Source organism: Pteropus alecto, unplaced genomic scaffold (genome assembly GCF_000325575.1).
Source record: "Pteropus alecto unplaced genomic scaffold, ASM32557v1 scaffold87, whole genome shotgun sequence".
In the NCBI taxonomy this organism is placed as follows: domain Eukaryota; kingdom Metazoa; phylum Chordata; class Mammalia; order Chiroptera; family Pteropodidae; genus Pteropus; species Pteropus alecto.
Window position 1 is genome coordinate 9,948,390 of NW_006443225.1, and position 18,541 is coordinate 9,966,930.

Sequence of the window (18,541 nt, forward strand, 5' to 3'; positions counted from 1 at the left end):
AAAAGAGATATCAGTAGCTAACATAATTGCGTTGTTTTCCAAATATGGGTTTTGAATATACAACATAGAGCACTAACTCCTACTTTTTAAAATTTACATCTTATTTTACTAGTTATAAACTTCAAACATCACATCTTTTTTCTATTCTAAGAAAAAAAATTTTTGTTTCGTTTTTTCACAACCAAGTAACAGGAAGATAAACATTTTCTAATAGATAGATTTTTTTTTAAGACACTGAAATAATTAAAATCAATAGAAAACTTTGAAAATTGTCCCACAGTAAGCTTAAGTCAACTTCCCAAAGCACTTGAAACACGGCTGCCCTCAAGCTCTTCCTAAACACCCCCCGCCACCTTGCTTTAGCTGAACAGCGATGTTCCAGAGCAAACTGCCTTGGCTGCAGTCTTGTTAGGTGGACATTGCGATCATTCCGAAACATACAGTGGTAGGAGGAATCAATGACCTTCTCCAGATCAAAACTCTGAACTCAATCACCTGCCTCTCCTATACTTGCAGCAGAAAATCTGAAAAAAAAAACTGGGGGCGGGGGGGGGGGGAAAATCATAAAACTAGGCAGAATTCTATCGCTATAAATTAAAAGTCAACACTATCCAGCAATCTTATTATGTTTTTCTAGTGAAAAAGCTCTTTCACTTTACAAAATGCTTATTTTCAAGCCTTCTCTCCTCTTCTCGAACTTTCAACATACTCACATTCTATTCACCTCACCCCCTCATTCTCAACAACCTCATACTTCACACACACAAAAATACAAGTCCTCAAATTTCCCCTTCTTTCAAAAGCCAATCCCTCTACCCTTCCACAGCTTTTCAAGGATCGTCCTCGGTCCATCAGATACATCTACCCATGCCCCACCACCAGCCCCGCTGAATCGAAATAGCCCTCCCACCCTCCTGCACTGTCTCAGTAAGCATCAGCACTCAGACATGCTTGAGATTCTCTCATCTTTGAAACAACCAAGGATCTCTGACTCTCCTGGCCCCTACAGTTGTCACCCTCTCTATTCCCCTATACGGCAAAGTTCTCCAAAAGAGTTGCTACATGCAATGGGGATCATCTTCATTCTCAATTTCCACTCCTTGGTCACTGACAACGGGAGTCATACCAAGCACAGAAATTTAGAAAAACCACCATTTTTATAATGCTTGGTTTTCCCTTCCAAGGTACAACTCTCCAGGTTTTTTAAACCTTCCATTGTATTTCCCAAAGTCTTATAGATTTCCTCTCCAGAACACAATATCAAGTAACTGTGTTTTAGATGGGTGTGAGCTCGTAATTACAGCCAGCACTCATACAATATCAGAAACACGATTCTAGTATTCTCTAAAAGAAATCTGTGATTCTCCCAAAAATGTATAAAAGACCTAACAAGTCCCACATTGAAATTTTTCAGTAATAATATTTATGAAGGATTATAGAAAAACTATTGGACTAAACTCATTATTTAAAACTGCCTAAACAATTGTCAACAGAAGCCCATGGCTGAGGCAAAAAGTAAATTAACTGGAACAATATTTGCATGAGTAACATTGCAGAGGCTGTGGCAACCCCAGAGAAATTTTTGATTTTTAAAAAACTACCTGACATGTCACCTTCAAAAGGAAAGAAAAAAACATTTCAAATCTTTTATTTTTAGGAATTAAATGTTAAAATGCGTTCAAATCCTAAAAACGCTGTACTGGTACAAACACGAGCCTGTGCAGTTTGGAAGCATTTGTGAAAAAGCAAGCTATATTTCTGTTATTACTGTTGTAACAACCAACTTTTCTTTGGGAATATACGTAAATATTTCAGAATGTATATTCAAACAAACTATCCAATTAAAAAATGGGCAGAGGATCCGAACATTTTCCCAAGAAGACACACAGATGGCCAACAGGCACATGAAAAGGTGCTCAAGACCACTAATTACCAGGGAAATGCAAATCAAAATCACAATGAGATATCACCTCATGCCTGTCAGAATGGCCGTTATCAAAAAGAAATAAAAAGTGTCGGAGAGGATGTAGAGAAAAGGGAACGCTTTGTGCACTGGAAATGCAAAGTGGTGCAGCCACTATGGAAAATAGTATAAAGGTCCCTCAAAAAATTAAGAATAGAACTACCATATGATCCAGCAACTCCACATCTGGGTATTTATCTGAAGAAAATGAAAACACTAATTTGAAAAGATATTTGCACCTAAGTGTCCATCAATGGATGAATAGAGAAAATGTCACACAAACACACACGGAATAGTACTCAGCCATAAAAGGGAATCTTGCCATTTGCGATGACATGGATGGACTTTGAGGGCATCCTAAGTGAAATAAGTCAAAGACGAATGCCATATAATCTTTCTTACGTGGAATCTAAAAACAAAAAACTGAGCTTGTAAATACAGAGAAGAGACTGGTGGATGTAAGAAGTAGGGGCTGGCAGGGGTAAAATAGGTGAAGGGGTCAAAAGGTACAAACTTCCTGTTATAAATAAGTCATAAGGATGTGACGTACAACATAGTGACTACAATTAATAATACTGCACTGGATATTTGACAGTTGCTAAGAGAGTTAGACCTTAAAGTTGTCATCACAAGAAAAAAAAATTTTGTAATAGAGTATGGTGACAGATGTTAACTAGACTTACTGAGATTATTTTACAATATATACAAATACTGAATCGTTATGTTGTATACCTGAAGCTAATGTTATATGTCAATAATATCCCAATTTAAAAAAATGTATATACATTCTGTATATTTAGGTTATGATAGGGTTCTCCCCAAATCGTTTTCCAAACCTAATAAAACAAATTACCAATTTCTAGGGTCTAGAATAAGTTTTAAGAAAGCTGCAATCTAATAGTAAAATACCCTCCTCTGGAATCCAAGCAAACAGCAGTAAAAAGCACAAGTAATGTCCTCCGTCAAGGACTTCACAGGAATATGACGAGAACCAATCTATTAAAGCATGCAATCCACATCGAAATGAAAAATTGCATGTAACATTTTTTCTCATTTTCAGTTTATAAGATACGAATTATTTTAATACCAGTGAATAAGAACACAAATCAATGAAACATTTCAAAACAAGTGCTGCTTAGTTGATGCGTTAAACAAGAAACAAGCACAGAAGAACTTATTTTATGTGAAAACAGACACTCTTGAAAAAGAAAACTGTACTTACAGAAAAGTTACCCTCATAAAAATATATCAAAGGACAGAACTGCCTAAGGTGCTGTGGCCCTTGACAGTTTTTAGAATGTGACTCCAGACGGCAGGTGGCAGTAGAGAGCCAGCTCCACCACACGGGCCTGGAATGAAACTTTTCACATGCCAGGTAGCTTTCAGCGGTGACAAGCATATCTTGCTATCTCACATAACCTAACTCTCTTTCCTGAAAAAGAAACATCAGATACATCCTCCCAGACAGTAACTACTTCCCTCCTTGCAGCAACAAGCCGGGGACTGTCTGTCTTGGAGGCGATCACTGAGTTCTGCCTCCTCCCTGCCTCCCCTGCAATATCATTTGGGAAATTAGTAGAGTGAGCAACGCAGAAGGCACTGGAGCAAAAGCAAGAAGGGAAAACTATACACCTGGATACCATGTATGTATATCATCCAGAATTCATTTCAGGCTGAGTGGTTTTGAAAGGAAAGCAGTGTTGATTAAATAATGCCACATTAAAGGAATTTTCTTCTGCCCATTTGTTTCTCAACAGCAGCTCTTCATGTACAGAATTCCTGTAACTTTTGGGTGGCTGTAGTAAACTGAAAACATTTACCATCATCTGTAAAATCACAGGTAGGTAGCTAACCATGGGTGGTTTTTACTAACTCCTAACATCAACCCTAAAGAAGAAACCATTCAGCCATCGTCTCTACAAAAAGGAGTGAGTGACTGAAGGGAAAGCAAAGTGTTAAATTAACGAAGGCTAATGGCCTGTCACTCCCGCCCGCCCTGCACACTCCAACCTCCACTTTCATCACCAAGCCCCTCGACCAGCACTTTCAAAAAATAAAATTTAGAGATCGACCAACCATTTCAGTGAGTGATCAATGTCCCAGTGGACTAAGAATAGGCTGTGAGCTCTTGCAGGTAGTAAGGGTAACACTGCCTTATTTGTGTTATCTTGAGGTAACAACCTAAAGCCATATTTGTGTTGAGTTAGGAAAGGGGAGTTTCCCAGATCTAGAAGAAGCTGAGCCACCTGATACTTCACCACCTATATTTTCAAAAAGGGGAAGGCAGACGGGAAGGACAACAGTGCAAACGATATCACAGCCGAGCCTGTGTGGACAGCCAAAAAGGGGCAGGGAGAGGAAGACGACGGTCAGTCCCCCCAGCGCAAAGGCGAGAAACAGAGACGGAGAGAAACGAGAGGCAGGGGAGTGGGAGGGAGGCTTTGCCGATAGGTAAACTTCACTGTCTTTACAATTTTGCCTAAATCCATCGATTTTCTGTTAACTGTGCGCAGACAGACAGAGGTGATGACCAAGGTATTTTCACTATGCATGTCACGCAGCTTAGAGGGAATAAAGTAGTGATTCTGAAAAGATGGACCCACACTGATTCTCCAGATGAATAAAGCTGTATCTGTTTGTCCATTTTCTATATTTGGCTTACTCGCGAAAGGACCTTCATTCCAAAGTAAGATGAGAAAAAAGAAAAAAGTGCCTTCCGAGCACAGCAGTGAACCACACATTTATTTCATTCTGAACTGTCAGAACCGACTTCCTCTCAGTATACTCTCCACAATGCTTAATTTATTAAGATTTAGACAAAAGGGGCAAAAGTCTAGTTGAATTACACATGCCACCAAATTTTTATGACAAAAATTTTACCTTATATAAAACTGCTCCTGTTCCCAAGGATAATAAGGAATTGTGAACCCTCCCCCAAAACAAAACTGGGGGCGTGGGGGAGGGGACCAGAACAAAATCACCTGTTTTTTTCCCCCAAACCACCCATAACTCTGTAGATTCTGATAAGCCCCCTCTAGAAGGGCAGTGCTGGAGGGAGCCATGCTACTTATTGCAACCTGCCCCCTCTCTCAAGTGTGCAGAGAAACAAAGGCCAGAGAAGCACTAAGCTGGAGGATCTCTCTCGAAAGGTCATCAATCTACCACACATGTGCAGCTATCAAAGCGGGAATAGAGAGTCAGATGTCACTGTAAATGGCCACAATTCAAAAGAAACTAAAAAAGAAAAATCGAGAAGATGAGATAAAAATGTTCACTTAGGTTATGAATAATAGTAGCATTAATTAGGAATGGCCAAGCGCTGGCGATGATTTTTTGATTATTGCTAAGAGTAATAATCAAAAACTAAAATTATAAGACTGATTCTCTAGGCTTATATAGCAGTCATAAAGAAGTGACAAAATGATGGTCCCTCTGCCAGCAGAGAGCTGGTAACCCAAGTAAGTGAAAGTGGCAACCCACCAGCGGCTGTGCCATCAATGTGGCAGTCTGGAGAACACATTACTTTGAGTAAGTCAAATTCTTCACTTACCATTTGTTAGTCTATCAAATAGAAAGATATCAAAATTCCAATTTCCAACTTTTCCCAGCATACACTGAAATGAAAACCAAACATTCCTACTGTAATTTAATTTCAATAACATTCTCTATCTTTTGTAGATAGTTCATGGAGAAGTTAATGAAAATGGAAAGTGACTGATTTACTTTAAAAAACGCTAAATATCACTGTCCGTTTAATCATGACCTTTCCAATTGGCTCCAAAAAAAAAAAGTCTAAAAGAAATAACTCTATTTAAAAAAAACAAATATTAGTTTTCCAATTAATGAATGTACAGGTAAGGTTACTATTTCTTTTAATTTAACCCTATAGTCCCATGAACTTTCAAGAATTCTAACATAATTGAACATCACAGGAGTGTGGCTCAAATGTTGTATGGTCTAGACACTAGATTTTAAAAGTCAAGTGAAAATAAGTTATAGTAACTGAGTCCTTACTACATTCCCGGTACTTATACTCACTCTTACTATTCATACCAACGCTGTCAGGTAGGCATTGTTTTCAATCCTCATTTACAGATGGCGAAACGGGCAAAAAGTAAACAACTTGCTCAGCTAAAAGTTAATAGAGCTGGGATCTTAAAATAAGTAGTCTGATTCTGGATCCTAGGCACCTGACATCTATTCTATACTATGTTTAAATTATTTGTTATTCGTTTCCTTAAGAAACACTCTCAACTTATTGGTATTTATTTATATCCTTTAAGTATCCTTATAAAATAATTAATAGCATGCACTACATTAATTTTTAGGTATGTATTTCAGTTACACAAATAAATCCCACATTGACTGTAAGAAACAAATAGATTATATTTTTACACTATATATTTGTAACTTGAAAAATCTGTGGACTTTATTTTTAAGAAAAAAGTTTTATCGTTTCCCAAAGTTGTTATACACATTCATGAATAAATCGACATAAGCAACAGCAAGATACTACTAGTAGAGATTAACTATGATAGTACTAACAACCATACATAGACCAATATTTGCATTCTAAAAAAGCGGACCTTGTGAAATTTTTAAGATTTCAAAAAACCATGAACACTCTTCATGGATTTCTTTTATCAAACAGGGAAGCAATTTTTTTCATTTTAATGTCATCATAAAGGTACTCCAGCCATACCTACACAAATTTCAAAGTCTGGCCTATAAATATTAAATAAAAAATAATTTTAAAAGTATTAGATATGCAAGATTATTAAAAATCTCCATTTGGTCAAAAACAAGCTCATCTAACCTTCACCTTCATTAAGACATTTCAAACTACATGAGAAAATAATGCTCACAATCACTGGGTTTAATTAAGAAACATCGAAATCCTCAAAATATCTCACTGATAAAAGAGACTATAAACGATTTGACTTAAAGTCATGAAACCTAACTTCCTGAGTTAATTTACCTCTACATGAATTGCGCGAACTCAAACAAGTGTCTTTTGCTCGTTAGGCCATCGTTTTTATCTACCGAATACAGATTTTAGATCAGATAATCCATAATCTTCTTCCTAGCGCTAATAGTCTGTATGATCTTACAGTTTAATGTTCTACTGATCTACCTGTTATTTAACATTACAATAAAACATTTTCATTTATTTATAATTACTTCAGAAATTTCCTTTGCTCTGTAATACTTAATCATAAAATAAACAGCTGTTCTAAAGGAAAAACCTGAAAAAATGGGCTCAAATAATTTTTGCATACAAAAAAAGGCTCTATTAATCAGTACCATATGGGGTAAAAAAGTATTCATTAAACTCATCAAGAAAATTAACGTTTTCTTGAAAAAGCTATACATACCTTGGCTTGTCCATTATAATCATCATCTAAAATGTTTAGGGAATTTGAAACAGTAGTACCACGAAAAAAGCGTGAAGATCTCAGGTATCGCTGGAAGCTTAGTAACCTTCTGATATTCCTTGCAGACACAGAAACTTCAATTTCAGATTGAGCTGAAATAAAGGTGTAAAAGGTGAGTACAGCAAGATGAGACTACATCTCATATCTCTGTAATATCTTTTTCTAATTATATACAAATACATTTTTTAAATTAACCATTATACCACACCACATTTCTAGGAGAGAAGAGGTGCTTTATTTGTATTTTCAATTAAAGAACTATGAATAAGGGGTAAGTGTCTAACTTTGACAGCATTTAGAAAGCTAATAATGAGGAGTGTGGCTGGACGAATAATCGGTGTTCTAATCATCTCTTACTTTATTGTTTCAATACACTATCTACATATTATGAAGCAGAAAGACAAAATCTAGTTTCGAACCATGTTTCATATTGAGAAGCCAGGTCCCAAGTTACATATGAGACTTCAACAAGTACACAACATCTTAAACCCTAATGAGGTATCATTTCAAATATTTCCTTAGGGTAAATTCATTTAGAAGAAGAGAAAATGGAATGGAAAACAGTTTCTAGCCTGTAAGAGTTCTCAAGGATAGGAATAAAAATTCTGTAGGATGAAAAATTCTAGGAAAGATAGGCTTCCGTGTTGGAGACTGACGTGTAAGTCTAACAGCCATTTTTCTCTCTAGTGTTAGAATAAACCAAAGTTTCTTTGAGCAAGAGACAAAATAATAGACTTGAGTTAAAAGTTATCTTGTAGCGAACATGTTATCTTTAAATTCTAGAATCAAACTAAATTCAGTGAAATGTTCACAGTATAAAACACATGAAAATCAAGACTAAGAATCAACAAATCATTATCTCATATTAACTTCCATTAACTGAGCATCACCAGGTGGAATGCCAGGTAATCAAACATATTTTCTCTTGTGTGTCCAGTCCCTAACTCTTCTATTTTATCTACAAAATAATGGTGAAAATATTTAACTCAGAGTGCTGGATTAAATGAGATAATGTATACACAAGTCAGATACATAGCAAGTATTAAATAAATGGTGGCAATGTAGATGATGATGAAATTGATGTTGATGCCACTGCTTGCAGGGATGCTTCTAGGTAATTACCCTAAGTTCCAAATCTGATCATGCTGTTCTCAAGTATTCATTGGCTACTCATTATCTTATAATGAACTTCACCTCCTTAGCCTGAAGAAAATGCACTACGTTCCAGGTTCTGGCTTGCTTCAAACTTGACTGAGGTTGTCACCTTCCCTGGGAAGCAGACCTGAACACCTACATGCACCATCCACATCTAAGAGAGAGAGGAAGCACCATCCCTGGGTAGTAATTGTCCCCTGTGCACAGACCTATTGTACTACTTGATATCATATTATAATTGCTTATTTATCTGTCTCCTTCATAAACGATGACCTCCAACAGAGGCACAAACTATTTTTTTTCATCTCTGTATTCCAAAGCCTAGTAACAGTACCAAGTAGGTACATGTAAAACATACTATATAAATGTTGAATGCATACTGTTTTCAAAATATTTGATGAGTTTTGAGGTTCCTGTATACTCGCATTAAGCCAGAAATAAAATAATAGACTGTTATGTGGTTTGCTTCCCTCATTTTTCATTCTAGTGAGTCTAAAACAGAAAATATTTTGAACAACTATGGAATTAAATGTTGATCTTTATCAATATAACTCACATTATAAGGACTAGAACCAAAATGGTAAAAAGATTAATATCAAGTGATTATGTATGAACTAGAATTAGTTCAGTGAAAGCAATGTTCCAAGTGCTTTACAAAAAGCATCTCACTTAGCCTTCAACAATCTGCTTTACACATGAAAATACTATTATTATCCTCTGCTTTACACACGAAAATACTGAATCTACAAGACATTAAGTAAGCTGCCCAAGGTCATACAGCCCATAAAGGGTGACAACTGGATTCTAAAACACAGATGTCTGTTTACAAAGCCTGTGTCCACAGTATCAGTCATAAGTTTTTTTTAATATCTTAACAGTATTGTTTTATTATGTTTATTATAAAAGTTAAGTGTACGCCATTCAAAACTGTCCTTACTGGGATGTGTGTGTGTGTGTGTGTGTGTGTGAGAGAGAGAGAGAGAGAGAGACAGAGAGAGAGAGAGAGAGTGTGTGTGTGTGTACATATACACACATACATATATACATACAGAAAGAGAAAAGCTAATGTGCGGGAATGTAAGCATTTAATGTTGGCCCTTCTAGTCTTACTCCTTAGAGAGTAGATCTGGAAGAGACAGAAGGGACTGGCACGAATATATGGGGAGCAGATGGGATCTAATTAATACAATGATGGCACCATCTCCTCTGTATTTACAGGGTACTTTACTGTTTTACAAAATGTTGCAGAAGATACATATTCTATTCAATAAGGAAAAGTAACCTAAAAGAGTTCAAGGTCACGAGCATGACTTCGATTTTTCTTACACACGAAAGATAACTATTACTGGCAATTACATGACATCGTGTGTGTACACGTACATAAGCACTGATAGGATCACTGCTTTCAAATTATATGTCTCAATTAATGCATCCTTGAAGTAAATTTAGAATCTCTTGGGAAGAATAACTGCATAAGATCCAAAAAATGAATGAGCCTCATTTGAGAGAAAAATCCCAACAACTCAATCTACTGTGCTAAGTCCCTGTGTCAACAGGGCAGGATTCAAGGTCAGTGGTTAAGACAGCTGGCATTGTCTGGAAGTAAGGACTCCATCCACAAGGTCATAGTTGTACCCTCCCCCTGCCTTACTCCTATTTTCTGGGTGACTTCTGACAAGTCACAAGTTATCGATGTCTCTCATATTCCTTAACTGAAAAAAACTAACCATAATTCATATCTTTTTCCTCTTTCACAGAGCCTTGAAGTTAGGACTCATTATCAAGAGTTCTGCTTTGACCACGTTAAGTTGAGAATAAATATTAGACATTAACTCAAGGAGTAATGCTCACTCATCACAGGAGCCCGATGCCTTCCAGTAAGACTAATCCTAAAAATAACCTACACTACAGGATAACAGACCTTCGCTTAATGACAGAGCCAGCCTTAACAATTACTGCTTATTTCATAGTCAAGAAAGGACAGAGAACCTGTTCAGATGAAACAGCAAATCATCTAGAGAAAAGTGTTTTCTTCACCCAAAGGGTCTGAGGAGCCTATACTAGAGATGATTTAGTTCTGGAAAGAACTGAAAATCCCATAAGAACTTGCAGAGATGGCAACTAGAACTACCGAAAGCTATGCCTAAGACTTAATACAGGACCAGAACTTGGCGTGTGTGTGTGTGTGTGTGTGTGGCGGGGGGGTGGTGGGGAGGGGATATATGATTTTTTTTCACCAATCTAATTTTTGAATATGTAATGCACTCATGTTCCAAAAAAGAAAAGAAGGGATGAAGGAAAGGAGAGAGGGAGGGAAAAACAGTAAAAAAAACCTCCCCTGTACCAAGGTCCCCATCCAATAGACTGCCAAGCCCACCTTTAAAATGATGATCTTTTCCTTAAAGTTTCTTGGGTATCCTTCCTGAATTTTTTGGTCAAATGTATTTTCCTATTTTCTATTTGTTTTACATAAACAGGAGCATGGCAGACAGCCTGTCCGGCATCTTGGTTTTTTTTTTTGCTTGCCTATCAGCGCCCCTCGTTCTAAGGCTGTAGAGCATTCCATCCTGTGAATGAACCAGCATCTGTTTAACCAGCCTTCTGCTGAAGGGCGTTGCTACAATTTTACAGTTTGCAAAAACACCTTCATTTTGTTAAATATGCTTATATTTCTACACCTTATTTAGATATCACCTTTAATTTTTTTGTTATTACACGAGAGGAAATCACTCGACAGCCCATCTTCTTTCCCTTTTCTCTTCCAACGTTTGTCACCAGAGCACTTATTTTTTTTCTTTCGCTCTAATTCCCACTTTAAGTTCAGCTCTGGAACTGAATATATTTAATATTCAAATCCTTTTCCCGTGGCTTCTTCCTCAGTTACGATTTGCTTAGTTTTGTCCTGTACTGATTTCCTCAAGAAGGGCTCATGAAAACAAATCGCACAAACAACGTATTCTTAAACGTTTAAAACTATTTTTGGCAGTCTTTGTACTTGAAAGTCAGATTGACTAAATATAAAGTTGGTAGCTCTCATTTTTCTTCCTTGAGTTTATTTGAAGGTGTCAGTTGTCTTCTCGTACTAAGATTTGCCAAACTAAGGCAAACCCATTATTTCCCCTTTTAACTGACTTGATCTTTCTGCATGGCTACCCAGAGAATATCTCTTTATCTTTAAAGGACTTTGCTAGGATAGACTTCATGTTAACCATTCTGGGCCATTATCACCTGGTATGTGGTATGCTTTTTCAACATGTCAATTTAAATCTTCTATTATTTCTGAAAAATTTTTCTTGAACGATTTCTAAATATTTATTCTGCGCCACTATTTTAGCTTTCTTATTCAGAGATTCTATTACGTTGAAACACCTTTTCCTGTCTGCTATATCTTGCTTTCTCTCCAAATTTTAACCACCATTCATTTTGCTTGCTTTTCTCATTTCTATTCACTATGCTCATGACCTTGTTTAGTGCATGTTCTATCTTGTATTCCTAACGAATGTCCTCATTTCTGAAATATATTTAAATTTTTGCTCCTACTATGATCTGATTCTGAATGTACGTTTTGTTGTCTTATTACTTCCCTGAGTTCTTGAATTTGTGCTTTACAATAAAGTACTGCTTCATTTAGTTTAAGTGAGCAGCGGAAAGTGTGGTCAATTTTCATGAGTTCAATGACAACACTTTTCCATGAAGAGCTCCTCAATCACTGTTAAGTCCTCCTACTCTCTTCCACCGTTTTCGCTTAATCTAATTATCTGATGCGCCAGTTTCTCTGTTTTAAAGAATCATTACTGAATGGGCTGCATTTTCCTGGACTAACTCTTTATATCAAGTTGCTAATGGGGCTGGGAACTGAGGTCTTAGGAGAGGTCAGGGGAGCCCTGTGAGCTTCACTCCCCAGATGGCCCTCTCCTCCTCTCCCAGAGACAAACTGCGCTTACAAGCCCCCGCTCTTTCTCTAAACTAGGCCCGGGGAGACTGCACCTACCCCCTCCTCAGCCAGATCACAGGCCAAATGTGGCAAGTAAAATACTTAACTTTCTACTTCAGGGTGAGTCCCCTTTACCAAAAAAAAAAAAAAAAAAAAGTTATTAAGATTTCTTTTGTGGCTTAACATATACTATATAATGGAGAAAGTTTCACGGCCATTTAAGAATGTGTGTTCTGCTGTTGTGCGGAGTATTCCACATGTGCCTGATAGGTTTAACTGGATTATAGTGTTTGTTCAAGTCCTGCCTCTTTACTGATTCTGCCTGGTTGTTCTATTCATTATTGAAAATACGTAAAGTCTCCTTATTATAGAACTGTGTTTCTTCCTTCAATTCCGTCAATCTGTGCTTCATATATTTTGGAGTTTTGTGGTTCAATGTATGTATGTTTCTAATTTATATTTTCTTGCTAGACGGAACATTTATCAATGTACAATGTCCTTGTCTCTTGTAGCCTTTTCTGACTTAAAGACTACTCTGTCTGACAATAAGATAGCCACTCAGCCCTCTTACGGTTACTATTTGCATGTCATTCCCATTCTTTTACTTCCAACCTCCTTATATCTTAAGTGAGTCCTTTCTGCACAGCATACAGATGGACTATCTTTTTAACCCAATTTCCAGTCTCTGCCTTTAAACTGAATTTAATCTATTTATATTTAATGTGATTACTAATAAAGGATTTCTGCCATCTGCTCTTTGTGTTTTGTTTTTTGTTCATTAATTCTTCCATTATTGCCCTTCTTTGCATCTAGTTGACTTTTGTACTGTGCCATTTTGATTCCCTCTTCTTTCCTTTTCTATATATTTTTTAGTTATTTTCTTAGTTGTTACTTTGGGGATTATGATTAACTTTAAATACCCCAGTTTGACTATCGACTTAATGTCAGTAATGTACAATCTGCTTCTACAATCTTCATCTCTTCCTCTTAATATTGTTATTGTCACAGATTCTATCTTTATTTATGTGTGCCCATTAACATAGATTTATAAAAGAGTAGTTACAAACCAAAAACAAAGTAATACTGGCTTTCACGTTTACCTATGTAGTTATCTTAATCAGCGTCCTTCTTATGGCTTTAAGCCACTCTCTAGGACCCCTTCCACTCCCTCCTCAAGGACTCCCTTTACTATTTCTTATAGGTCAGATCTACTGGTAGTGAAATCCCTCAGGTTTCGTTTGTCTAGAAATGTGTTAATCTCTTCTTCAATCCTGAAGGATACTTTTGCCAGATATAGAATTCTTGGTTGACAGGCTTCCCCTTACCTCCCAGCCTTTCAGGATTTGAAATCCATCATCCCCGCCCCCATCTGGCCTCCAAGAAATCAGCTGTTAACCTTACTGAGGATCCCTTCTTTGTTAGAAGTTGCTTCTTTCTTGCAGCTTTTAAAATTCTTTGTCTTTGGGGTTCAAAATTTTAAATATATCTCAGTGTTCACTGAGCTTCTTGAATGTGTATATTCATATCTTTATCAGATTTGGGAAATTTCCCACCCTTATTTCTCCATGTATCTTTTCTGCCCCTTTCTCTCTTTTTCCTCGTGCTAGGACTCCTGAGGTTCATATATTGGTATGCAGAGTGATCCCCCACTGGTTTCCAGGGCGCCGTTCATTTCTTAACTCTTTTTCTTTCTGCTTCTCAGTCTGGATAATTTTAATAATCTTATCTTTAAGTCTGCTAATCCTTTTTTCTGCCTGCTGAAATCTGCTATTGAATCCCTCTACTTCATTTTTTTCATTTCAGTTGTACTTTTCAGCTCCAGAATTTGTTTAGTTCCTTTTTATAATTTCTACCTATTGAGATTCTAATTTTGTTTATACAACACTTTCCTAATTTCCTTTAGTTCTCTGTCCATGGTTGGCTTTGGTTCATTGAGCATTTAATACAGCTGGCCACACTTTCTGATTTCTTTGTATGTTTTTAAGTTATTTTAATTGAGAACTGGACATTCTGAGGATTATACTGGAAATCTAATCTCTCACTTCTCCAGGGCTGTTTGTTTTTGCTTGTTTTACTGTAGGCTGGAGCCATCTGTATTGTGACTTTTCCAAACTATTTTTGCCTTTGTGTGGTCACTAAAGTTCCTGTTCCGTTATTTCTGCAGTCAGCCAGTGAATGGACACAGATTTCCTTAAATGCCTGGCTCCAAAAGGCAGAGAGCGGGTGGGTGAGAAAAAAGTACTGGTTCTTTAAATCTTCCAGTACATGCCTCGGGTGAGACCTCTGCAGTCAAAAGGGCCCAAACCAAGGCAAATGTCTGTACCTATACCTCAGGGATCTGCCAGACTGACTTAAATATGCAACTTCATATTTTTCGAGGACAAAAGTCCCCACTGCCCAACCCTGGCTTCAGCAAGCCACTCCGGAAACATGAGGCACTGTCCACATAGACAGAAAGGCTGAGGAATGGGGGGGATCACCGGTCCATGCACACCAACCAACTGCCAAAGAACGGCAGCTGCTCCTTCACCAAGCACTCTTGATTGTCATACATGTCCAATCAGGACTGAGTCCTGAAATGGTTGATTCTGTTCTTCCCCCATTCCCACCATTTAATGGTTGTTTTGGCGGAGAGACCAACACCTAGAGCTTCCTACCCTGTCATTCTGAGTGACATCCATCCCTTTTCTGGTCCCTTCTGGGAAGAGCTGCCCTAAGCCTTCTGTTTTGTTCAACCTAGGTTTGAGGAAGGGAAGACGTTGTTTGGGAGGGCTTGTCTATCCAGAAACAACCACTGTTAACAGCCTGGCACTCTAGATATTTTTCTATGAATTATTTTCTAGGTGTACACAGCTTCTTTTACTGAACACATTTCGCAGTTTCTTTACTTAAAAATTCATGAACACCCTTTTCAAGTCAATAAATACTCATATGTGCCATCATTTTGACTAATCATATATTATTCTAAGGTATGAAATCATCATAATTTACTTAATTTTTCTGCTCTTAGGCTGTTTCTAACCTTTATTTTTCTGACAAACAATTCTGTAATAAACATTCTTATAACTAAATCTTTGAACACATCCTCATTGATTCCCTTAGAATAAACCTTCAGAAGTAGATTAAGCACATAGCACATTTCAATGGCTTCTGAAACAAAGTAAAATAAGTTTTGGACAATAATTTTCTAAAAGAAAATTAGAGAGCTTTCCAGAACTGTCCTAGAATAGCTCCAAAAATGTGATCTAGGGAATCAGTAACTATAAATCAAGAATGAAGCATGAGATCATTTAAGATGGAAATTTTTAGTTTCTTTGGGTTTGCTCCATTTTTCCTCTGTACACACACTCACACATTCTTACTCTCATTCTCTTCCCCCTATGATGATTAGAAATTCTTACATTGAAACAAGCAAGTAGAGGCTACTAAAGAAAAAGGATATGAAGTTGAGTAATTAGGAACATATAAAAGAGGGAACTAGAACAGAAAATGATAACTATGAGAACTTAACTAGTACTTTCATTCAATTACTAGAAATCTCACCCTCTGACCACATTACATAGCCTAACCCCGTTGTCGATACTTTCTCATGAGCTCATTCTGTAACGTGATACACACCATTATTTATTTCATAGCATAATACACAACAGACTAAAAGTTTCTTTATTAAAGCCCAGATTCTGCCAGGCTAGGACTACTTAAGACTCAGGCTTGTTCTAGTTTACATGGTTACCTACATTCCAATACAGCTTAGAAAGCCAACAGGGCTCAGTGAATTAATCAAGTTACTATGAAAGAGCTGGTGGCTCTGCTGGTTCTCTTCTAAAACATCGCATTCCCTCACTATGCGACCATGAACAAACTCATCAGCCGCCACCAAAACTCAATGAGCCGTGTTAATGATCATGGGAATTGCTTCCAACCACCCATTCTTAGCTTCTCTGAGCCAAACAATAAAATGTGGGTAGCAGGCAAATTTAGAAGCAAGGTTTTTCTCTTGCTTTTCCTTCATACTAGAAAGTGAACGTGAAATGCTGGTTACAGGAACAAAAGGGCTGGAGAATCAACATCTTGAGCAGTATTCCTCCCACCTCTCCCACAGACTCTCTTCTCCTCCAAATGGCACACCAAAAGATGTCACCGATACCTAGCTGTTAGACAAAAGACGTTTTTAACAGAAAAGCCTTCGGATCGTGAGACTTGACCACTATTTGCTTTAATGGTCCACAAGAGGGAGCCCTTAGTCATTGTATCTGCCACCTTAAAACCATAACAACCATTTAGATGCACATAATCATGAATTACCCTTGAAGATTGTTTAAAAAAAAATTTTTTTTTTAAATTCAGTGCTGTAAGGCTTTAGGACAAGGCCATGTTGAATAACTGAATAAAAAAATCTGAAGACATTCTATATCCTAACCTCCCCTTTCTTTAATTTTCTAAAAAACAAAATAAAACAAACAAGCAAAAAAAAAAAAAAAAAAGAAAAACAGGAGCCATATCTGAAAGCCTATTGTTAATAGTGAATAAGTACATTTATCTACATCTATGAGATAAGTTTTCTTGGAAGAGTTTTCACGTTTAGCATGCATGGGAGGGCGAGTAAAGTGCTTAGGGCAATGTTCTTTAGTAGAGTAGCCCATGCTAACACGAAGAGGCAGTACAGCAAAATGGGCTTTGGAATCATATACCTGAGTTTGAATTCCCCACTCTGTCATTTTTACTAGTCTTGTGACATTAGGAAAGTTATTTAAGGTCTCTGATGCTCAGTTTCCTCACTATAAAATAAACCTCACAGGACTGTTGTAAAAATTAAATGAGATAATACATGCAATATGTCTTTTTGAGTGAAAAATAAAACATTAATGCTAAATTTATTACAAATATCAAATATTTTCTTATTGATGTATAGCTGACATATTAGTTTTAGGTTCAAAAATTTTTAAATACATGACTTCACACTATTTAACAAAACCTGATTTATTCTTCATAACAGCATAACTTCACCCTGAAGACCACTGCAAACTTTTACATACTATAGAAACAAATGCTGTTAGTTGTCAATTTGTCTTATATGGCCTTTGTCGTCATCATCAGAGAAATGCAAATTAAAACCACAATGAGATATCACCTCACACCTGTCAGAATGGCTATCATCAATAAATCAAAAACCAACAAGTGTTGGCGAGGATGTGGAGAAAAGGGAACTCTCGTACACTGTTGGTGGAACTGCAAATTGGTGCAGCCGCTATGGAAAACAGTATGGAAGTGTCTCAAAAAATTAAAAATGGATATACCTTTTGACCCAGGAATTGCACTTCTGGGTATTTATCCAAAGAAAACCACAACACTAATTTGAAAAGATATGTGCATCCCTATTTCCACTGCAGCGCTATTTACAATAACCAAGATATGGAAGCGACCTAAGTGCCCATCAACAGATGACTGGATAAAGACATTGTAGTAATAGACACAATGAAATGTAATCAGCCATTAAAAAAAAAAAAGAAATCTTACCATTTGCAACAAGATGGATGGATCTAGAGGGCATTATGCTAAGTGAAATAAGTCAGACAGAGAAAGACAAATGCCATATGATTTCACTTACATGTGGAATCTAAAGAACAAAATAAACTAACAAAACAAAAACAGACTCATAAGTACAGAGAATAAACTGGTGACTGCCAAATGGGAGGGGTGTTGGGGGTCTGGGTGATAAAATGTGGAGGGATTAAGAAGTACAAATTGGTAGATACAAAATAGTCATAGGGATGTGAAATACAGCAGACGGGATACAGTCAATAACGTTGTAATAACTATGTATACTACCAGGTGGGTACTGGATTATTCGGGGAGATCATGTAAATGTCTAACCACTATGCTGTACACCTGAAACTAACATAAAATATTGACTGTCAAACAAAAGTGCACACATTTAAAAGATTTCAAAACATGTATACAATTTCATTCCTTTAAAGTGAATAGACAGTCCAAGATTCACTACAAATCAAAGAACTGAGTTACTCATAACCTCAAATTAGATCAATGTGAAAA

The 18,541-nt window shown here is 36.9% G+C and overlaps 1 protein-coding gene across 5 annotated transcripts in view; it reads right to left on the bottom strand.

The window, feature by feature from the left end:
* PDE7A (phosphodiesterase 7A) overlaps positions 1–18,541 on the bottom strand; it is an 88,281-nt gene that overhangs the window by 17,354 nt on the left and 52,386 nt on the right. For all 5 annotated transcript variants that reach the window (XR_003043668.1, XM_015598646.2, XM_006923998.3 and 2 more), the window contains exons 4-5: positions 7,339–7,490; positions 5,514–5,577 (exon numbers count right to left, since the gene is read on the bottom strand). Coding sequence is in view for 4 of the 5 variants with exons in the window: in XM_015598646.2 (XP_015454132.1) it covers positions 5,514–5,577; positions 7,339–7,490 (216 nt within the window). In the remaining variant the exon portion in view is untranslated. The remainder of the gene's footprint in view (positions 1–5,513; positions 5,578–7,338; positions 7,491–18,541) is intronic.